Source organism: Bos grunniens, chromosome 1, assembly GCF_055505025.1.
Source record: "Bos grunniens cultivar Pamir isolate PY7600 chromosome 1, Bosgru_T2T1.0, whole genome shotgun sequence".
Taxonomy (NCBI): domain Eukaryota; kingdom Metazoa; phylum Chordata; class Mammalia; order Artiodactyla; family Bovidae; genus Bos; species Bos grunniens.
Genome location: NC_141165.1, coordinates 93,051,633 through 93,075,759, shown reverse-complemented (window position 1 = coordinate 93,075,759; position 24,127 = coordinate 93,051,633). Strand labels below are relative to the sequence as shown.

The 24,127-nt window shown below is 39.6% G+C and overlaps 1 protein-coding gene across 8 annotated transcripts; it reads left to right on the top strand.

Annotated features, from left to right (window-relative positions):
• The first annotated feature begins 3,660 nt into the window (after positions 1–3,660).
• On the top strand, positions 3,661–23,715 carry TIMMDC1 (translocase of inner mitochondrial membrane domain containing 1). 8 transcript variants are annotated; one of them, XR_015165067.1, is made up of 8 exons: positions 3,661–3,922; positions 7,547–7,712; positions 10,953–11,041; positions 11,978–12,045; positions 16,719–16,864; positions 17,378–17,456; positions 20,745–20,855; positions 23,054–23,715. XR_015165067.1 is itself a non-coding variant. In XM_086404491.1 (7 exons), exons 1-7 carry the CDS (start codon positions 3,882–3,884, stop codon positions 23,202–23,204), a joined length of 705 nt encoding a protein of 234 aa, XP_086260617.1. In that variant the 5' UTR covers positions 3,661–3,881; the 3' UTR covers positions 23,205–23,715. The 8 variants fall into 8 exon arrangements, 6 of the variants coding, with proteins under 6 accessions (XP_086260617.1, XP_086260590.1, XP_086260640.1 ...); XR_015165063.1 differs by having other exon boundaries at positions 3,661–4,075; XM_086404491.1 differs by lacking the exon at positions 16,719–16,864.
• The last annotated feature ends 412 nt before the right edge of the window (positions 23,716–24,127 follow it).

Genomic DNA, 24,127 nt, shown 5'->3' with positions numbered 1-24,127 from the left:
TTTTTTATCTCCATAACTTTTGAAGGTTGTTGTTGTTTTTTAATACTAGCTGAATTCCACACTTATCCTTTCCTTCTCAGAGATAAAAGCCACACTTTCTTCAAGAAAAAGAGAATAACTCAGTTGATTTGAGTAAAGTGAGATACTTGGATAACACAAGGAATGATTTTCCTTTATTTGGGGAGTATCATCTAGGAATCTCAGCAAGAATTTGCATAGTCTCTAGAGTGCTGCCGTATGCAGATCCAGAGACTACAGGCTGTCTCTCAGTCCAGAATTCCTAAGAGAAAAAATGTCAGTAGGCTTCTTTGGGTCAGTTCTGAAGAGGATAATTCCCTACTCTGCACCTGCTCTGTGAACGAGAGCACACACGGATATGTAAAAACCCATCTTCTTGTGCCACCAAAGATGCCTTCACTTAACATAATCCCACTGCATCCCAAGGGAGGGTGTGCGTGAAGCAGAAGGATACAATTACAAATCATTTATTTAATAATTTATCAAATACTTGAGCATTTACTGTGTACAAACAGTGGGAGATAAGAAAATGTTTACACCAGGCTCCCTAGCATGAAGCAGCTCTCTAGTTGAGATGACATAGTAGAAACAACAGTATGAGAGGCTGCATAGGCAGAAGGTGATTAAGGGGATATGAGGCCTTAATCATAAGGCCAATTATTCATAAAGACAATGTGGATTTGAAGTTTAAAGGTAGAAGACATGTCTGTCTGATGCAGATTGGAAACTTCATGGAGGTAAAAATTGAGTTACACTTTGAAGGTTAAATGGTCCTTGGAATTGTGAAAGTTTATTCTCTTTCCCTGTGGTAACAGTTCATATCATACACAATGTAATTTATGTAGCAAGGGCAGTACCTAGAGAACCTAGGAAGGAAAGGGAACCTGACACCTGGGAAAGCTCATGATGGGGCAAGAGGCTATTGAGTTCTATATGCAGAAATCAGCAAGAGGTCTGAGGGTAGAAGAGTGGTGGTTCCAGGCAGTGTGGTGACTGCACTGAACTTTTTCTGATGCCTTTACTCTAGTGGCAAAGGTATACCCTGGGGAGGAGCAAGCTAAATGTGAAACAGAGTGGTCCAAGTGAATTGAATAACACGTTTTGGTTTAATGTTGCTCTGAGACCCTTAGAAAAAACAGACCACAGAAAAGGGAGAGTATTTCCATAGTGGTAAAGGAAGGTAAAGAGAAGGGGACAAAAGAGGATGAGATGGTTGGATGGCATCACCAAGTCAACGGACATGAGTTTGAGCAAACTCAGGGAGATAGTGAAGGACTTGGAAGCCTGGCGTGCTACAGTCTGTGGGGTCACAGTCAGACACGACTTAGCAACTGAACAACAGGAAAGGAAGGTAAACCCCAAGGGCTTGGAGCAGCAGGAGAGTAGGAGAGTGACAAGTAGTCTGAGGAGCTGAGGTGGAATAGCAGCAACAGTGTGAGCAGGCCTAGGATCTGGAGACTTCTTGAGTGATCAGATGACAAAGGGAACCTTAAAAAAGAGGCTTAGTTACCCAAATGAGAAGGCAGCTATGGCTTTAGCAATATTTGCCTGTTAATCTCATTTGTATCTATAAGGTAGTGAGGGAGCATTTAAGTTGTATATAAATGATTTCAGTAATACCTGCCCACACTCCCACCCTCCAATTCAAAGTCCTCCTCATCCCAGAATGATTATGGAGTCATCTTAAGCATTTAGATTTTCCACATGTAGACTAGAAAGATTGCACAGCCATTTCCTTGAGCTTTCGCCTTGGGACTTTATATGGTGCCCACCTCTGCCTGTATGGGTTAGGCAGCAATCTGCAGCCAGAGCCAGGAGTCAAGGGATCTGAAGTCTAGATTCAAAGACATGTGAGTGTAGGTACTGGAGATACAGAAATGCACATACATGATCCCCAACCTCAAAGTTAGTCTACTGAGACACACAGTAAATAGGAAATCATGATGCAATGTAGTAAATGCTATGATGGGAACTGAATCTAATCCCGTCTCCCAGACACCAGAGATCTTCCTGGCGCCGCGACTTACTCAGCTAGTCACTGTTATCAGTCAGTTCCCAGCGCCCTATATATAGAATTCCAGATGTCAAATTCCAGAAATCTATTTACCTTATCTCACTAAAGAGTGTAACAGTTTAGACTTAAACCTAGAAAGGAATAAGGATGAGTAAGGATTGGCAAGGAGAATACGTATGTTTGATTGCTGCTACTGCTACTGCTAAGTCACTTCAGTCGTATCCGACTGTGTGTGACCCCATGGACGGCAGCCCACCAGGCTCCCCCGTCCCTGGGATTCTCTAGGCAAGAACACTGGAGTGGGTTGCCATTTCCTTCTCCAATGCATTAAAGTGAAAAGTAAAAGTGAAGTTGCTCAGTCATGTCTGACTCTTAGCAACCCCATGGACTGCAGCCTACCAGGCTTCTCCGTCCATGGGATTTTCCAGGCAAGAGTACTGGAGTAGGGTGCCATTGCCTTCTCCGACGTTTGATTGCTGGCAGAGCTTAAATGAAATAACACAAACCAGTTTGAGAATACTTCAAATGTGTACATTTTAATAAGAACTATACTTTGATGGGGGCAGGAGAAGGGGACGACAGAGGATGAGATGGCTGGATGGCATCACTGACTCGATGGACGTGAGTCTGAGTGAACTCCGGGAGTTGGTGATGGACAGGGAGGCCTGGCGTGCTGCGATTCATGGGGTTGCAAAGAGTCGGACACGACTGAGCGACTGATCTGATCTGATCCGATACTTTGAAGTATATGTTAATGAAAACTAGTGGCGGGATATTATTGCTATTATAACTATTAAGTCAACACCTGGTAGAAATTCCAGAAAGTGTCCTGCCTTTTGAGAAACAGTAGCCATATAAACTAAGGGGAGTAAAACCTATCTTCTGGAGCCCAGAGCGTTTTTCTTTTAAAAAGTGTTCTGGAGATCTCGGGGCACCCAGCACCAATACTCCTCTTCAATGCCTCGGTCTTTTCTGAAAACCAGAATGAACCCCGTCCAGCCTGGGAGTCTGTGACAGAGTAGGTTAGGATGCATTTGCCCAAACTGCCTTCCCCTTTCCGTACTCCGCTTGTAATGAATACCGCACTTTTTCTTCTTCACGGCATTCTGCTGTTTTAAATGGCTTCCCTGATAGCTCAGTTGGTTAAGAATCCGCCTGCAATGCAGGAGACCCTGGTTCGAGTCCGAGAGGCTACCCACTCCAGTTCCCTTGTGGCCCAGCTGGTAAAAGAATCAGCCCGCAATGCGGGAGACGTGGGTTCAATCCTTGGGTTGGGAAGATCCCCTGGGAAAGGGAAAGGCTACCCACTCCAGTATTCTGGCCTGGAAAATTCCATGAACTCTACAGTCCATAGGGTCGCAAAGAGTCGGATACGACTGAGCCACTTTCACTTCAGCGTAAGACCACATCCTCCCGCCTGCAATCTACCTGCCACCGTGTTTCCCTGTCACAGAAGGGTGAGAAGGACGGCACCGGAAGTCAGACTGCGCTGAGCTTGGCTCCTTGCCATTACCTCATTTCCGGGGGCTGGCCTGACACCGTCCCGCCCCCAGCCGGAAGTGTGTTCGGCTCCGGTTCCGGCTTTGCCCAGTCTCGCAGCCTTTGCTCTCGTTGGGGAGGGACTTCCTGTCTCGTGTGTCATAGTACCTCCAAAGTTAGGCTTGGCACCGAGGGCCTGTGTGTCAAGCGGTGTGTCGACGGATACGGCTGCAATTTAACTCGGGACTAGTGTAAAGATACTCTCCCATTCCTTCTTGCAGTTACCCTCGCTCATCCCCCACCGCACTTCGTGAGGCCTTGGCCTCCTAAGCGCCCAAGCGAGTGTCTGTCGACAGGTTCGGAGAGGGTCATGGAGGCGCGGCCGCCGGCCCCGCGGAGCTTCCTCTGCAGGTCGCTGAGACCTTTTCCTCGGGTCTTTGCTGCCGCAGCTGTGGCAGCCGATCCCAAGGCTCTTGTAGAGGACCAGGAACTGTCTTCCTTCGTCTCAGAACCCCAGTACCCGGAATCCGGATGGGACCGCCTCCGGGAGCTGTTTGTCAAAGAGTAAACGTGCCTTCGGTCTGTGGGGAGGGGCTACAAAGGAGGTGACCTGCAGCCTGGGTCATCTGGGGCGAAGGACCCCAGAGTGGTGTGATTTACTTTTGCGGGATTTGGAGTTTAATATAATGTACCTCAAGCTTGTATCCTAACATTGCTATTTGATAGTTCTGTTGATTGACAGGCCGGTTTTCAGATGGAGAGGGTGAGACTAACTGAAAATAAGAAGTTTTAGGAATGTTTAGGGAGTCTAAACATAGTCTTTAATATAATCCCCTGACTTTACAAATTAGAAAAATTAGAGTAAGCTATTTAGTGACCCTAGAACCAACATCTGGAGGACTCCAGTATTCTTATTCGTGTATCACTTGATCACAGATTCTGATGCTTCTTGAACAGTAGCCCTCTTCCCCGCCACAAAAATGGAGGTTGGAGAGAGAACACAGTTGTTAAAATTTTTACTGTGCCAAATAAGGAATGTATTAAAAAAATAGTAGCAACTGTTGTTGCAAAGATATTAGCTGGATTCACAAGTATGCTTCTGATGCTTTTTGAACAGTAGCCCTCCTTCCTGCCACAAAAATGAAGGTTGGAGAGAGAACACAGTTGTTAAAATTTTTACTCTGCCAAATAAGGAATGTATAAAAAAATAGTAGCAACTGTTGTTGCAAAGATATTAGCTGGATTCACAAGTAAAGCGGTGTCAGAATAAATGATAACCCTTTCAATTGAATTAACTTTAATGGAAAACTCAGGATAATTAATTTCATCATTTTTATTCCTCACTTACCGGTGAAAAGTTTTCCCTTTTTATGAAGTACTTTACCATATACTGATGGACAGGGAGGCCTGCTGCTGCTGCTGCTGCTGCTAAGTCGCTTCAGTCGTGTCTGACTCTGTGTGACCCCATAGACGGCAGCCCACCAGGCTCCTCTGTCCCTGGGATTCTCCAGGCAAGAATACTGGAGTGGGTTGCCATTTCCTTCTCCAATGCATGAAAGTGAAAAGTGAAAGTGAAGTTGCTCAGTCGTGCCCGACTCTTAGCGACCCTATGGACTGGAGCCTACCAGGCTCCTCCGTCCATGGAATTTTCCAGGCAAGAGTACGGGAGTAGGGTGCCATTGCCTTCTCCGGATGGACAGGGAGGCCTGGCCTGCTGCAATTCATGGGGTGGCAAAGAGTCGGACACGACTGAGCGACTGAACTGAACTGAACTTCCCATATACTACACTGTAGTATCAACTGGTTAAATTAACACTGAAGCTTTATTATGTTGCTGAAATAGAGCAGGGGAGCCAGTAGAATTGTATTTAATTACTTTCTTTAGATTTCATCATCTTATTTTAAAGATAATGAGGCCGCCCTTCCATTGGTCGTTCCAAATTTATTTGAGATACTTGTGAACTATCCTATGTAGTACACAACAGAAAAGGTTTATTTTTGTTGATTTATTTATTTTTAATTGGAAATAGTTGCTTTACAATGTTGTGTTAGTTTCTGCCATACAGCAACATGAATCAGCCATAGGTTCCCTTCCTCTTGAACCTCCCCTTCCAATCTCCCACCCCATCCCGTGTATGTAAGTTGTCACAGAGCACCAGGTTGAGCTCCCTGTGTTACACAGCAGCTTCCCATTAGCTATCTGTTCACTTTACATATGCTAATGTATATATTTCAATTCTTTATATACATTATATATAATGTATGTATATCAATTCTTCCCACCCTCACCTGCCCCTGCTGTGTCTGTAAGTCTGTTCTCTCTGTCTGAATCTCTATTCCTGACCTACAAATAGGTTCATCAGTACCATTTTTCTAGATTCCATGTATATGCATTAATGTATGATACTCGTTTTTGTGACTTAACTTCACTCTGTATAACAGGCTCTAAGTTCATCCACCTCACTAGAACTGACTCAAATTCATTTGAAAAAGGTTATTTTGATCAGCTTTATAAACCACAGAATGTTGGAGCTGAAGGAAACTTGAAAGATAATTTAATATAACTTTCATTGTCCCCTCCATGTCATGGGTGAGGAAACCAAGGTTCAGAATGATTGTGATCTACCTGTAGGTCACTTAGCAGTGGATGACAGAACCAGAACTACAACCCCATTGTTGCTACTTACAGTCTAGGTCCTTTCCACCACTTTTCCCTGTTTGTTTACCATTCATTAGTTCTTAGGCCCAGTCATGTAACTTCATAGAGTGTCTGTTGATATTATGAAGAAAAAATATTGCTATGTCATGGAATTTTTCAGAGGATGAAAAAGAGGATATTGTATGCATTTCCTGGCTTGTTAAATCTTAAGCTCTTTTTTCATTTTCTCTTTTCCGAGTTCTCCCACTTTTTGTGTAAATGTTTTTGGTTTGATTCATTATATAAGATAAAATATAAAGTTTAGATTATAGCAGTTTTTCCTATTGATATAAGAATTCGTTTCTTAAGAAATTTTATTTAGGTTTCTCTCTTGTATATGTGGGAACTATAAGAACTCACTGATTCTGATTTCAGAAATGTGGTTGTTAGAATTAGATAAATTATATAGAATTAGAATTAGATAAACACTTGTACAGTCTCAGAAGAAAACAAGTTAGTAGTTTGTAAAAAATTAATATTCAGTAGTTTACTTACATAGGAGGGCCATTACTTCTAGTAACTAAACACTTACAAACTTAGCTGTTTGTTAGAGCAATTTCCAGAGGACATCTTGGAAGCTGCAACATAGCTTCTAGTTTCTAATGCTTTTGAGATTAATAGATTGAATGAAATGGTAGCTTTTCCGTTTATTTTAGGTTGGTCTGTGCTGCCCACTGCATCATGAGCTTTCTCATTCAGTGGTCTTCAATAGACAGTACAGGCCCATCTGAGCATGACATAAAAATTAAATATTCAGAAAGATAAAATTTGGGTTTTTTTATGTATAGGTATTCATTCTTGCATACATTGTCCTAAAATCTCATAAGTTTTTATAATTTCCAAAAGTTATCTAAAAATTCAAAAAGGTAATTGTTAATTCTGCATCCAGTTTACAAATTCTTTCTGTTTCCAGGGATATAGTATAGCTGTAAGAGTCATCAAATAAAATAACCCTTTAAAAAACCTTTTTATTGCAGTATAAATAAAATATGCACCTAGAAAAATGTGCATAAGTATACCTGTCAGTGACTTTTCACTAAACATAGGTCTGTATCCAGCCCTAAGAGACTGTTAACAGTGTCCCAGAAGCTCCCCCTTGTGCCCCTTCTCTGTCACTGCCTTCCCAAGAATAACTACTAATCTAACTTCTGACAGTTTGACTGAGATTTGAGCTACTTGTAATATAATTATTTAATTCATCAGAAGATTTAATTGGTTCTGCCCATCATGAAAATTTAAGTCCTGTTTAGCATTTGGGACGATTCTGATCAAACTGTCTTTTGGAGAGCAGTATCCATAAACTAATCCCAAACAACATTGTCTTTTTGATGTTTTAGTGAACGGCAGAGAACTTCAAAAGAACTTCAGGACATTTACAAGGCAGCAATTTCAGCAGGCATCATCGGCTGGGCATATGGGGGAATACCAGCATTTATTCACGCTAAACAGCGCTACATTGAGCAGAGCCAAGCAGAAGTTTACCACAACCAGCTCGATGCTGTGGTACGTACTGGTGTTCTAATAGTGTTTGGGGGCATGCCAGTTTTAGCTGCTCACTTTATATTTAATCATCTAGTTAGGTAGTAGGGTTGAGAAGATTCAGGAAACAGTCTGTTCTCAGCAACAATGGAAGTGCTAATGCTAGCGTGCATACTCAAACTTTGTGAGACCACTTTTCTTACTAGAATCGATCACCACCATGGCTCTACTTTCGGAAATATATTTCTAATCTCCTGATAAATCATCAAGGCTCAGCTGTAGTGTATTTATCCTATTCACAAAGCCTGTATGCAGTACACTAGCTCACACTAAAATAATCATTAACATTTAGAGCTTTACAGTTTGTTGAGTGCTGACTCATTTGCTGTATCTTTCATCTGTACATCAGTTCTGTTGTCCTAGTGAGGAAGTTATGGCTCAGAATTTTTTGTTTTTTAAAATTTGTGTGTTTTTTTTTTTAATTGTGTCAAGTTTTTAAAGTTGCAAAAGTAGTGCCAGTGTCCTATAATGTCCAAGAGCGATTGGTTCCAGGACTCCTGTGGATACCAAAATCCACAAATGCGCAAGTCTTTTATTTAAAAAAAACCGTAGTACCATACGTCTTTCATATCCATGGTTCCACTTCCTCAGGTTCCAAATCTGGGGATACAGAGGACTGACTGTACAAAGAATTCCTGTACACCTTTCAGTCAGATTCCGCAAATGTTAACATTTTACCACATTTGCTTTCTTATTATCTCTGTATAAGGCATGCTGTTATTTTTTTGTGAACTGCTTGGAAGTATGTTTTAGACATGGTGAGTGCTTCAGCATACATTTCCTAAAAAACAAAGACATTTTCTTACATAACCACAATATTATTATGCAGTTCAGGACGTTAATACTGATAGAGTACTATTATCTTATCAGTGGACTTTATTAAATTTTGCTCATTGTCCCACTAACGTTATTTTTAAAGTAAACAAGTTATTAAAATTTGTTTTTCTGGTCCAGGATCTAGTATTGGATCAGATGTTGAATTTGCCTGTTGTGCCTCTCTAGTCAGTCTCCATTAATTTGGAACAGTTTTTCTATTGTTCTTTGACTTTCATGACCTCAGTATTTTTTAAGACTTGGGCCTTTATTTTGTATTGTAGAATGTCCCACAATTTGGACATTTGATGTTTTCTTGTGATTAAATTTCACTTAAGTGTTTTCACAGGAATACCCTACAGTTGATACTGTATCCTTCCCAGTAAGTAATGATAAGAAGCATGAGATACCTATTTGTCCCTCTACTGGGGATACTTTAATCACTTAGTTAAGATGTTCCCTGCCATGTTTATCCACTATAAAATTATTGAGTTTTTCCCTTTGTGGTTAATAAGTATCTTAGGAATACTTACTAGATACTTTGAGACTCTGCAAATATCCTATTTTTCATCAATTTTTCACCCCCTGGTTTCAGTGTTCAGTGCTGACTCTTTCCTAAAATAGTTATTACTGTGGTGGTAACCAAACAGCCATTTTGTAATTTTGTAATTCCATCGTCCGTGTATATTTATTGGTTAGTATTCTGCTGTAAGGAAGAGCTTTTATCTGTCCGTTTATCCATTTATAATTTATTCAGTGTGGACTTGTTGGCTTTTACGTTATTCTATGGTTTTATAATCCATTATTATCATCATTTATTTTGATACTTGGCGTCGATTTAGACTGTTGGAATCTCTTCAAGCCAGCTCCTGTGTCCTTTTGATGACGTCCACGTTAGTCTTTGAGCACATCTTTACTTTGGGGCGCAGCATGGTTTTTCTGGTTCATCTTTTCAAGCACCAGCCTTGTTTCTTTTAAAATGATATTTAAATGACTCAGGGAACTCAAATAGGGGCTCTGTGACAATCTAGAAGAGTGGGATGGGGAAGGAGGTTTGGGAGGGAGGGGACATGGGTGTACTATGGCTAATTCTTGTTGATGTATGACAGAAAACCACAAAATTCTATAAAGCAATTATCCTTCAATTAAAAAAAATAAAGTGGCAAAAAGAAAATGATATTTAAAAACCAAGATCTGGGGCTAGGCATGCTCATTGCTACTGAGGTATGATGGTGTCTAGGCAGATAGAGCTAGGAAATGTATGTGTGTGATTTATATACACTTTCATACATATATCTCTGTTTCTATATTTGTCTACCTATTTACTAAAAGCCATGAATTTGCGCTGATACCTTTCAGAGAGGTTTTGACTTGCCCAGTATCATATAGTAGTTAAGACTACATCTAGGGATTCTGTCACATTCTTTAAAAATCTAGGCTTTACCCTCACAATATTATGCCAGACTTGCTTCATGGTGGTTAATGAAAATGAGCGGTGGAAACAGACAACCTAACTTCCAATTCTGACTTTATTCTTTATTGGCTGAGTGATCTTGATTAGAAACTTCCTCTTTATGCCTTTTAACACCTGCTTGAAGAAAATGTTGTAAAGATTAAATGAGGTAATATGTTAGCAACTTTTACGTAGAAGGTGGTCAGTAAAGATTAGGTTTTTTTCCTTCCTTTCTTCCTCTCGTGCATATCTGTATTACTTTAATCCTTACCATTTATAGTTTACTCAGTGTTCCTTCTTTATTTTCTGTTTTTTCTTTTCCCCACAATTTCTTGAAAAAAAAAAGCATGTCTAATACTGATTTTGGAAGGACTGAGGCTAAAGCTGAAACTCCAGTACTTTGGCCACCTCATGCGACGAGTTGACTCATTGGAAAAGACTCTGATGCTGGGAGGGATTGGGGTCAGGAGGAGGAGGGGATGACAGAGGATGAGATGGCTGGATGGCATCACTGACTTGACGGACATGAGTTTGCGTGAACTCCGGGAGTTGGTGATGGACATGGAGGCCTGGCGTGCTGCAATTCGTGGGGTCGCAAAGAGTCAGACACGACTGAGCGACTAAACTGAACTGAACTGAATACTGATTTTATATCTGTCATAGTATTTGTCATTTAGATTCTTAGTTGCTATTTAATTGATGAATTACTTGGTTGACACTGCATTTCTTAGTTCCTTTTATACCCTGTGATAGAATAGAGTGCACCTGGTACATTTAAGTTTCAGTAATTGAAGAATGATATTTCTAGAGATTTTCTATTGTTTCTATCTATTTAGGTGTTCCTACCTATTTCCTAGTTGACATTCCTCCACCATAGTTTTAGAATAGAGAAAGTATCAAGGTGTCTTGGAACCTCACAGCCTTTTTATTAACTTTAGCAATCTGCCCATCGTGCTGCTACACGAGGCTTCATCCGGTATGGCTGGCGCTGGAGTTGGAGAACGGCCATGTTTGTGACTATATTCAAGTAAGTTCTCTGAATCTCATAAAGGATTTTAGGTATTCTTTGAGGAGCACATTGTTTTAACAAATGGAATTATAAAATCTAAAGACCCATATAAAAGTGATCTATGATACCTTTTTCTTAAGAACTGTTACCTATTTATGCAAAAGATTCGTCCAGCTGTAGTTTTGTGTCAATGGATGATGATGGTCTGCCAGGCTTCTCTGGTGGCACAGTGGTAGAGATTCTGCCTGCTGTTGCCGGAGATGTGGGTTTGATCCTTGGGTTGGGAAAATTCCCCTGGAGGAGGAGGAAGCAATCCATTGCAGTATTCTTACCTGGAAAACTCCATGGACAGAAGGAGCCTGGAGAGGTATAGTCTGCTGCTGCTGCTAAGTAGCTTCAGTTGTGTCCGACTCTGTGCAACCCCATAGATGGCAGCCCACCAGGCTCCCCCGTCCGTGGGATTCTCCAGGCAAGAACACTGGAGTGGGTTGCCATTTCCTTCTCCAATGCAGGAAAGTGAAAAGTGAAAGTGAAGTCGCTCAGTCGTATCCGACTCTGAGCGACCCCACGGACTGCAGCCTACCAGGCTCCTCCATCCATGGGATTTTCCGGGCAAGAGTACTGGAGTGGGGTGCCATTGCTTTCTATGAGGTTGCAAAGTGTTAGACATGACTGAGCACCTTGCACAACTGAGCACGCGTGCACATGAAGGCCTGCCAGCTAGTATCAAAATAGATACAGGGTTGCTAAATGAGAGGAATTCTGCAGAACTTTACTTTACTTTTCTGTTGCTTACTGGCATATTATAGCAATCTGAAACACACTGAAGGAGCCTGCTGGAACCAGGGATTGACATAGTAAGCTCGTCTAAACTAACACGTATCACTTTAGTGAAAAAGTTAAAGTCAAGAAGGTAATTGAGATATGCTTTAAATTTTGTTTTCTTCTTCATAGTACAGTGAACACTGGTCTAAACGTTTACCGAAATAAAAATGCCTTAAGCCATTTTGTCATTGCAGGAGGTAAGACATTTTTGTTCATATTTCAATCTCAAATGTGGTTTAGGAAACATGTAAGGACTTATAAGTCATGGCTACTGAATTCTTTGGTTGGCTTCTCATCATATCTCATTTAACATTAATGCAAGATATATGGAAAATATGCTTGGTCTTTGGTATACTTAGTGAACAAAAACAGAAAAAAGTCTTTGCCTTCATTGAGTTTTATCATCTAATGTGTATGGGATAAAACAGGTTGCTATGATAAAAAATAGGTGGGGAGGTAAGATCTAATGTGGACAGACTGATTGATTTCTAAGGAAGTGACATTTAAGCTGATAGCTGAAGAATGGAAAAGAGCAGGCCTTGCAGAGAAGAGTCGCCTAAGCAGGGGTAACATCAAGGGTGAAGGCTCTAAGGTTTCTCAAATGTAGGATAATATGACTGCAACATAGTGAATGCGGGGGAGTGGCTTGAGAGAATTGTGAGGTGAAGTAGAGAGGAGCCAGATTTTTTATGATACGAAATTAGATTTTGTTTTAAAGTGCTCTGCCTCTGGTAGACATGCCCTTTTTAAAATGAACATTTTTTAAAAGTGTTGAATATTTTCATTACATTTCTAGTACAAATCCAGTACATCTACCGAAATGTAAATGAAGTTAACTGCCATTTAGATGCAAACATTTACTAATTCATGTATATTCCCTCACATAAGAAAAATGCATATACTTCACATAACAGCTTTTTACTTTTTGTTTGGAAATAACTTCAGGCTTATAGAAAGTTGCAAAAATAAAAGTAATACAGGAGCACCATGAGCAGTATCCTTTAGTACAAAGATTCTGTTATTGTTAAGAACTTTTTTAAGCTCCCCACCCCATGCCTATCCTGTTTCTATTTTTTTCCCCATCAATTTGCCATGAAGTGATGGAACCAGATGCCATGATCTTAGTTTTTGAATGTTGAGTTTTAAGCCAGTTTTTTCACTCTCCTCTTTCACCTTCATCAAGAGACTCTTTAGTTCCTCTTCACTTTGTGCCATTAGGCTGAAGTGACAGACTTTATTTTCTTGGGCTCCCAAAATTACTGCAGATGGTGACTGCAGCCATGAAATTGAAAGACGCTTGCTCCTTGGAAGAAAAGCTATGACAAAACTGGACAGTGTATTGAAAAGAAGCAGAATCACTTTGCCAGCAAAGGTCTGTGTAGTCAAAGCTGTGGTTTTTCCAGTAGTCGTGTATGGATATGAGAGTTGGACAATAAAGAAGGCTGAGCGCCGAAGAATTGATGCTTTTGAACTGTGGTGCTGGAGAAGACTCTTCAGAGTCTCTTGGACGGCAGGGAGAGCAAATCAGTCAATCCTAAAGTTAATCAGTCCTAAATATTCATTGGAAGGACTGATGCTGAAGCTGAAGCTCCAGTATTTTGGCCACCTGATGTGAAGAGCCAACTCATTGGAAAAGACCCTGATGCTGGGAAAGATTGAAGGCAGGAGGAGAAGGGGACAACAGACTATGAGATGGTTGGATGGCATCACGATTCAGTGAACATGAGTTTGAACAAACTCCGGGAGATAGTGAAGAACATGGTGTGCTGCAGTCCATGGAGTTGCAAAGAGCTGGACATGACTGAGCGACTGAATAACAACAACCACCCACCTCTGGCTGCAAAGCATGTGGAATCTTAGTTACCTGACTAGAGACTGAACCCAGGCTATTGGCAGTAAAAGTGCAGAGACCTATGCCCTAGACCGCCAGGGAATTCCCAGTTATTAACATTTTAGCCCGTTTGCTTTATCACATATGCTCTTTGTTTTAGGTGCACTCTCTCTTTTTCTGTTAATACACAGGCAAACACACATATACATAATTTGAGCTTAACATTTTAATGAAAACATTTAAAAACATGAAATGAGAAATAGGTATTAATAGCATTGGAGCAGCTAGAACTTGCCCTGTTTTAACTTGTGAAAAATTTTACATGGATATTCTATAGTGCCTATATCCAAAGAAAACTCTTGTGTTTCTGCCCTCACTTGCTCCTGTCTACTCCTGCTATATGTTTTTTGTCATCTACTCTGTTAAATTCCAAAACTGGAAATCAATTAATGATGTGGTTCTGCCCTTTATGTCCCCTTTCCGAACTTCTCATTCTGTCAGTCTTATTTCTTAAATATTTGGACTCGCTCACCTCCTCTTTTCCCACTGCTACTGCAGGTTTTCGCTGTTTTTCATCTTGGTTTGCTTCAAACCTCTACTGTTATCTGACTTTTTTTGAAACATGAGTATGATTTTAGCACTTTTCTGCTTCAGATTCTTCCTTAGTTTCCCATCACACTAAGGTCGATTTTTTTTTTTTAAGGTCGATTCTTGACCTGACCTCCACGTACCACTCTTGCATGAGCCTTATAATCTACTTTGATTTCTCAAACCCAGCATATTCTTGCATTACAAGAATTCTTGCTTGAATCCACCTTTCCACTCCCATAACTAATTTTATTCAGCTCCATACTTAACACATGTCTTTCAAGGTTGAGTTCATCTGTCTGCTTCGGCTTCCTCAGAGGGTTCTCCTAGCTCCCAGTTTCCTATCTTGCGTATCTTTCCCCTGTGTTCTCATAATTCACTGTGAACAGTTTTATCAAAGCATTTATAACACTGTGTTGTAGCAGCTTACTTGTTTTGCTTCCCTACTAGACAACTCCCTGAAATTCAGAGAAAGTGTTTGCCTTTTATGTCACAATTGTTTGATATATAGCAGGGTAGAGTAAAGGTTTCTTGATTGAATGTAAATATTATTAAAATAAGAATAGAAAAATATGTATGGTAGAAAATATATTTTTATCTTAAACCAGCAACCAACATTAAAATAAATAATATAACACTAAAATTAAAAAAAAAATTATCCTGAAGTTGGAATCAGGTAAGGACATCTTCCCTCACCACTATTAGTTGGTATTTGTTTGAACACTTATAAAAGTATTTTCAATAACCAGAGAGCTTGGCAAATCCTTTCCTCCAAAAGTAATAATAAAATTGGACAAAATTATCAAAAACAACCCCTTAAAGATCCTGGAACTGAGCAAGGGCACATAACAAATTGAGAAGCATTTATTTAAGAATTTCTACTAAATCTTGATAAGAACAATGGGAGTCTGTAGTGTTTCAGCCTGAGGCTGCTCCCACCTAATGCCCAGCTCCATGATACAGAAGTTCCACAAGTGCAGGGCAGGCTGGGAAGACCAATACTAAAGTTGGAGATGACTGACTTGATTTGGAGCAGAGCACAGAAAATTCTATGCCTAAGGGTGTTGCTGAAAACAATAGCAAACACTTAGGAAAGAACAACATCACACAGCTAACTGGAGGTTTTGGTGGTGTTCGGGGCAAGCGGTCAATTAGTGGATGAGGTAGAATTCTACCAAAGACATCCAGAGAACCAGAAAGCCAACGGAGACTTCATTAAGAACCTACTAATCCCCAGAACTCCGGAAAGTTACCTGTCTGTGTAAGCACACTCAGGAGAGACTGGTAAGGGCTCTAGCAAGCTGCTTATCTGCTTTATTGTGAGGCCTCATGAACACAGAAAGTAAAAGCCAGAAGATTTATAAACTGCCTAAACCTTGAGTGCGTTCTTCAAGCCACAGACAGATCCACTGACAAAAGGTGACAGCCTTACTGGCTTAAAATGTGTACTGGCTGTCTGCCAAGCTAGTGTGATTCCTAGGAAGCCAGAAATAAAAGTAAAAACTGAACAGAGACCTCTACTGGCTGCACTCTACTAAACAAGAAGACTAAGACTCCACAGACTTGGTCCAGGCAAATCACTATAGCAAAGAACCACAGCCATGCCCCTATAGGAAGATACTCCAGCTCCAAGTAGCAGACAGAAGACTTCAAGCGTTTACAATAATTAAAATGCGATGATAGTTATCAAACAGAATATATCACTAAAGATAGAAATTATTTTTAAGAGTCAAATGAATATCCTGGAGTTGATAAATACAGTAATGGAAATTAAAAATTCACTGGAGAGAAGGCCCTCAACAGCCAGTTTGAGAGAGCATGGGAGAATCAATGAACTTGAAGATAGATTGATATAGGTTATCTTTTATGAAGGACAGAATTTTAAAAAATGAAGACAAATGAATAGAGCCTCAGAGATCTGTGAGACACAATCAGTTCAGTGCAGTCCAGTCGGCCAGTCATGTCCGACTCTGCGATCCCAAGAACAGCAGCACGCCAGGGTTCCCTGTCCTTCACCAACTCCCGGAGTCTACCCAAACCCATGTCCATCGAGTCGGCGATGCCATCCAGCCATCTCATCCTTTCGTCCCCTTCTCCTCCTGCCCCCAATCCTTCCCAGCATTAGGGTCTTTTCCAAGAATATGAATAATGGAGAGGAAAGGGAAAAAAGGGAAGAAAAAGAATTTTAAGAAATTATGGCCACAGACTTCCCAAATTTGATGAAAAACATTAATCTACACATCCAAGAATCTCAACGAACTCCAGGAAGAATGAATGTGAAAAGATTCACACCTAGACACATAATAGTTACACTGTTGAAAGATAGAGAAAAATCATGAAATAGAAAAGTTAAAAAATGAATATATTATACTTAAATAAGAAATATAAACCTCAGATGTTAATGTTTAAACATGTTACCACCTGAAATGGCATTTGTTGTTTTGTGCATAGTGAAAGAGGAAAATGAATGGACATCTTGGGTGTACGGTCTCGGTGGTGAGGAAAAAGGACCTATGCTCCAGCCACCAGGTGGCAGTGTCGGCCAACTGCCCACTTGCAGGTCTGCTGGAGAGGTGATGCTAAGCAGCACAGAGCCGGTGAGGCTGAGGGCTTCCCTGGTGGCATGGCCTTTCTACTGTAGGAGGCATGGGTTCTATCCCTGGTTGGGGAACTAAGATTCCACATGCCGGGCAGCGTGTCCAAAAAAAAAGAAAGGGCGAAGCTGGGGGAAGACATGACCTGCAAGTGGCTAGTGAAGATTTTTATTGTTTATTTGGAGAAAACTTTCCTTAAAGCAGGAAGAACTAAAAGAGGTAGAAGTGAAGAAATAACAGATTTTTAAGGTGAGGTTGGCAAAAAAGCAGAATGAGAAGAAGCTGGGTCCATAGAACCGACTGAGCAGTTCTGTTTGTTTAAGGGACCTTTCTGCCTTTGAACTTGCAGAGTGGATGAGAAGCTGGCCGTATGGGAAGTCTAGGTTGTGGTGATATATTGATGTTGGGTTCAAAAAGCTTACTTGGAGATTTATGTCCTTATAGAAGAAACATGTTCAAATGGAACTCTGGTGTTTAAAAATGATTTGATACTGCTTTTTGTTTCTTTTAAAATAGCTATCACAGGAAGTCTTTTTAGAATAAACTTAGGCCTGCATGGCCTAGTAGCTGGTGGCATAATTGGAGCCTTGCTGGGGTAGGTATTAACATATTTTGACTCTAATATAACATTAATTAATTCATTAATGCCTTGCCTGTTAAAAATCTGAATCATTTCTAAAGAACAAATTTAATCCTTAGAGGATTTAATCCCATGAAAGATCTCTAGTCTTGTATTGAGCTTCCCTGGTGGCTCAGTCAGTAAAAAATCTGCCTGCCGTGCAAGAGACCAGGGTTCAATCCCTGTGTTGGAAAGATCCCTTTGAGGAGGGCTTGGCAACCCATTCCAGTATTCTTGCCTGGAGAATCCCCATGGATAGAGGAGCCTGGTGGGCTGCAGTTCTTGGAATCACAAAAGAGTTGGACATGACTGAGCGACTAAGCACAGCACAGCACAGTCTTGTATTGGTAGTAGCTTTGATTGTCCAGTTCTGATTGTATCCCAGTTGTTGATTTTACTTCTGGTCTTCACTGGGTAAAAACTGTTTAAATATCATTAACACCTGAAACTGAGGTTTGAACAAAGATACTTATAAAGAGTAAGAAAAAGGAATAAGAAATGGCTAACAAGCACATTAAAAAAAAATGAGGTTAGGTTTGTTTATTTAGTTTAATAAATTTTAAGACTTTTCTTCTCCAACTTTTTACTTTGAAACATTTCAAACCTGTAGAAAAGTTGAGGTAATTAGTATGTTGAACACCCATATAACCTTCACTTAGATTCACCAGTTGTTCACATTTTTCCATATTTGTTTTCTCTTTCTCAGTATTTGTGTGGGACATGTGTATATTTCTTTTTGTTTGAACCATTTGAAATATTTGAGACCTCACAATTCTTCAGCCCTAAATACGTCAGCATGTATTTCCGAGGAGAAAGAATATTCTCCAATGATTTCACAGTACAATTATCACAATAAATGATTTACCATTGATTCAATACTATTTAAGATAAAGTCCATATTCAGAATTCCTGTTATTACAGTAATGCTCTGTGTGTGTGTGTGTGTATAATATATAATTTTGTAGAATCCAGGATTAAATTGTATTTTGTTGTTATATCTCTTTAGGTTCCTTTAAGCTAGACTAGTTCCACGCCTGTTTTTCCCCCAGAATATTTCTCAGTTTTGTTTGATTATCCCCTCATGATTAGATTTAGGTTTAACGTTTTCATCAAGATTACAACATAGGCGAAGTTGTGTCCTTCTCAGTGTGTGTCAAGAGGCATATTATGTCACCCCTTGTAAGTGAAGTAACTTGATATATTAGTTTTCTGTTGCTGTGTAACAGATTAACCACACACTAAGAAGCTTCACTACCCATTTATTATATCACTTTCCTGTAGGTCGGAAGTCTGGATGGGCTCAGATGGGTTCTCTTCTTAGTATTTCACAAGGCTAAAATCAAGGTGTTGGTCAGGCAGGCTCTTACCTGGAGGCTCTGTGGGAAGAATTTGTTTCCATAAAATTCAGATTGTTGACAGAACCGTTGTGGCTGTAGGTCTGAATTCCCTGTTTCCTGGGTGGCTATCAGGGACCACCTTGTTCCTAGAGACATCCACATTCCTTCTCCATGCCCTCTCCATGTTCAAACCAACAGCCAGCATGTTGAATCCTTCTCATACTTTGAATCTCTCTGACTTCCATTCTGCCACCAACTGGAAAAAACTCTGTATTCAGATGGTTCACACAGGTAATCTCCTCTTTGATTAACTCATTCAACTGATCAGTGACCTTAGTTACATCTGCAAAATCCACTTTGCTACATAACATAATTTAATCATGGGCATAATTTCTTATCATATATTCATATTTGAGAAATTAGGGTAGGAAATTTGGGGGGACCGTTTTAGAATTCTGCCTAGCAGATTTGGTATCTATTAAATTTCGCCACTGCAAAGTTATCTTTTTCCATTGTGTTTAATAAGTAATCTGTGGGATGAGGTAGTGTGAATTATCTACCCTCCAGCCATCTTTTAGTGGTTTTAATGATCCATTGATAATCCCTAATGTAATCAGTTATTATTTAATATATAACTGGTTACAAAATGTTAATTTGCTAGTTTTGTCATTTCTTCTGTCTTTATTAGTTGGCATTCACCTGAATAGAAAGAAGAGTTCTCCCTCACCTTCCAAATTTGTGTTAAAATTCATCATGTGATGATCTGTTGCTGACATTTTTGTTTTCTTGTTAATATACCAACTTGGTTTGAAGGGGAAAATTGTTGAAATTAGGTGCAAAAATAGGTTTTTATTGTGGTTAAAAAACACACATAACATAAAAATCACCATCTTAACCACTTTTAAGTGTACAGTTCAGTAGTGTTAACTGTATTCACGTTGTTGTGCAACAGGCCTCTAGAACGTCTTTGTCTTGCAGACCTGAAACTCCGTACCCATTAAACACTGTGCTCCCTTCCCCCATCCCCACACAGCCTTTGGCAACCACCTTTCTACTTCCTGTTTCTGTGATTTTGGCTACTCTGAGTAATGCATATTAGTGAAATCATGTATTTTTCCTTTAGTAACTGGCATATTTCGCTAAGCATAGTGTCCTCTAGTTTCATCCATGTGACAGGACCTTCCTTTTTGGGACAGTATAACATTCCATTGTATATACAGTTCCATATTTTGTTTATCCATTCATCATCAACAAACATTTCCACATAGCAAAAATAATTTTTTAAATGTGGTTACAATGTTAAGTAAAGAATTTAAGTTGTATCAGAGTCAAAAACTCCCTTCTCTTTGAAAATATGAACAAAACCCTCATCATTACTGTGATAATTGTTATGTAAGTCATTTTCTCAGTGAGTAACTATTGGCATTCTGGGTGAGACAGTTGTGCCAGACTCTTGAATTTTAGGATATTTTGGCAGCTGCAACACCTAAAGCCAGTAGCATCCTTCTCCCAACCAAAAGTACCCTTCACATTTCTTGCCCCTTACAGGGTCTGGTACCATTCCTGGTATGAATTTCCTTTCTGAGAAACCTTCAATATAAAGCTGCTAACTAGAACTTATAAATATATTTTTTACTAGTTTATTTATCTTTCATGATTAAAAAAAAAAAGAGCCAATTTATAGACCTGTTGTTTTTATACCAGTTAAATTTAGGATGTTGCAATGATTGTTTTTCCTGTTGTTCGGACCAGGAAGGAAATTATCTTAATATTTTTTATCTGACAAGGATGCTTTAACTGTCAGACGTCCCTGCACCTGTCAGTGAGACAGTGGTCTGGTTAGTGTTCCTCGTGCCTGAGCAGAGACTCTCATTCTGCATGGTCTCACGGCTCTTTCTTCTGAATGTCCCCTCTGCCTCCTCCTCAGCACTCCTATAGGAAGTCTGTTGATGGCACTTCAGATGTACTGTGGTGAAACAGTTCAGGAGAGAAAACAGAAGGATCGAAAAGCATTCCAGGAGCTGAAACTGGAAGAACGGTAAGGAGTGTGTTAAGACTGGATTGTTTGGGCTTTTGTGTCCCCAGACTGATGCTTTCTGAAACAGGTACTCTAAATTGCTGCTCAAGTCAAAGACTTTCTTTTTACTGAGTCTTTCACTTGGTACCCTACTTGGTCTTTAATATTTTTAATTAAGGAGAATGGAAAAAAGAAAGATACTAAATGAGAACCTTTCCTTAGACACTTTTTTTTTTTAAGTTAAATGTTATAAATCTTATTTGGTTGCATATTTTTTCTTTTCCTATGTTTGTGACTGCATTGGAAATTATATAAAGGAAATGAAATGAATAGCAGTGAGTGAGTTTTACTTGGCTTTACTTAAAAGGTGATATCCTTGTTTACACGTATGTCTATGAACATTACATAGCATGTTAGGTCTCCACATTTAATTATTATACTTCTTGCTGTGGCTTCAATAGGTGTTAGGTGCATATAGTGGCTGTTCGCAGACTATCGCTTGTTCATATAAGTCTCTCCCTGGGATCCAGTGATGGCCAACTTCCTGTTATTCTTTGTAAGATCATCGTAATAGTCTGCCGTCTAGCGCTTTGGTACAAATGATTCTCATGGTTCTGCTTCCTGCCCACTAAGATGACATCTGCTGCTGCTTCTTTGGTAGTCTGGTAGATAAGAAGTCTTCTTTTTCCCTTGGTTTTATTTGAAACTTCCATTTGTGCTACACACACACAACACACACACACACACACACACACACACACACACACACACTCACATAGACATACATGGAAATTCTTAATATCTATAGATCTGTTGTCTAAGGACTTAGGTACTATAGGAGAAAAAGCATTGATTTGGAGCCAGTGAAACCTTGAAAACAAATCTTAAATACCAGCTAGACTATTAATTCTATGAACACAGATGTTTTCCTTAACTTCAAGCCATCAGTTTTCTCAGCTGTTGTAAAGGCAGAATCACACCACAGTGATGTTTGTTTTGTTCCTTCTTCTTCTCCATAGTAAGAGGGTGAGTGAGATATGAAGCTATTATAAAGCACTTAAAATTCTGAATGCCAGCTTAAAATTTGATATTATGGAGGGTTAAAAGCATAGAAGCATTAGCTTATTTCTAGTTTTTTAGGTGTCATGAGACTTCTTTTTTAAAAAAGAATCTTTGAGAAAGGAGTTGGAAAAGTAAGGAAAGTACATGATTATTTGAATCTGATATAGGAGGTTATAGAAGAATTAACATTTGGAAAAATATGAATAGTATTCCAGTCAGAAAAAGGAAGCCAGAAAAAGAAAGTTAGAGAAGTTGATCAGTTATTTAGAGAAGGAAAACCTCAAGAATGGGTAAAAAACTGGGTTTATAGAAATGAAAGAGTATTTTGGCAGAAGGAAATAGTGTCACTGTGTCAGTGTCAGAAGTGTTTAGGTTATTTATATGTATATAATATATATGTGGTATTTCTGAGGACAGTTAATAAATAGTTAAGAACTTTTAAAATGTATGCTTCTTTGCTTGAAAATAACTATAGTATAGAGAAATCAACAAAGTGAGAATCTAAAAAATTGCCTTAGTGAGCAGAAAATATAGAACACTGGCTATATTTTCCATAGAGACATAGAAATGATCAAATCTTATGAAAGTCATAGGTGACCTTGATAATCACTTAAAGAAAGGAAGACACTAATACTTGACTTGGAAAAAGAACCAATCTCTTATTTGAAAATTAGATATTTTAACTCCTAGTAAATATACATCTGTAGTGGTGTCCTGACTTCTCTGTATTGAGATTACCAATGTTACAACCTTTGTGCATGTCCTACAAGATCTGTCAACAGAATTTAACAGAGTGGCAGGGGGTTTCACATCCCCCTAGGCCCTGAGGGCAAGAGCACAGACTGGTTCCAAGGCTCACACTCAAGCTCAAGATGTTTTAGCAACTGCAATTCACTGCTGGGAGAACTCTGGAATATCTTAAGGATCAGAGCTACTGCCCTGGCAATGTCCATTTTGGTAATGTGAGACTCCTACAAGGGGCTTTAAGTGAAACAGGTTATGAGACAGAAGAAAGTCTTGTACTTGAAGTGCAAGGAGAAGTATTTGCTCATAAGTTGTAGGAGAGAATAAGATAAATACTATCTTTCTTAGAAAAACTCTAAAAGCCAAAAAAATAGAACAGTACTTGCTATATCTTTCTTGTACTTTCATTACAGGAAAGCCAGACTACAATTTACTGAGCTCCTCCCTGAAGAAATTGAAAGTAATTTACAGAAAGATCAATCTGAGGATGATGCTCAGAAAATTGAAGCACTGCTAAATCTTCCTAGAAACCCTTCATCAACAGATAAACAAGACAAAGACTAAACATGCTCTGGACTTGAAATTCAGTGGAGAGTTGAAGAGAGCTATGTCACCATGTCTAAGCATGCCAGTTGCTTGGGCTGCTGACACATGTAAGCACTGGCATCTGTAGTGGCACAATGACTTGCTCTTGCTTTTTTTTAATCAAAAATTGGGCTCTTGTACTCTTACTTACTCTTCCTTAGATTTAAGTACATACTTGTATCTGCATTGATTGATCAATATAGATTTCCTTTCTCTGGATTTTACAGTAGTAAATTAAGATTTCGAAAAAGATTAAAGTTGAATTCTACAGGTTGTAAATTTATTCTTGTAGCCCTTTAAAAGAGTACTGTAGTGATCACTAGGAGAAGGAGAAGAAAGAACCAGGTAAGGCAGATGATCTGTGAAACCCCTGTACCCTTGGGTCCTAGAAACAGTAAGGACCCAAATGTGTAGTTGCGTTTGATTTTGTTTTAATACAAATCAGAGATGGTTTCTATGCCATTTGAAATAAAATAAAACTTAACAAAAAGGAAGTAGAGAAGAATTATTAAAGAAACAGCCCGACCTTGTTCTCTCACTCAGTAATGCTGACAAGTATGTCTGCTGTAGTATACAAGAGCTGCTCAGAATACACTGTCTCTGTGCTCCTGGAGTTTGCTGCCTGGGAAAGAAGCTGCCCTGCAGAGTATAACTTTTATTAAATGAGGGCAGAATGGTTGAACCAAGTGTACTGAAATGAGAAAACTGCTAGTGCTTTGCTTTGGGTGAGCGCCGAAGAATTGATGCTTTTGAACTGTGGTGTTGGAGAAGACTCTTGAGAGTCCCTTGGACTGCAGGGAGATCCAACCAGTCCATTCTGAAGGTGATCAGCCCTGGGATTTCTTTGGAAGGAATGATGCTAAAGCTGAAACTCCAGTACTTTGGCCACCTCATGCTAAGAG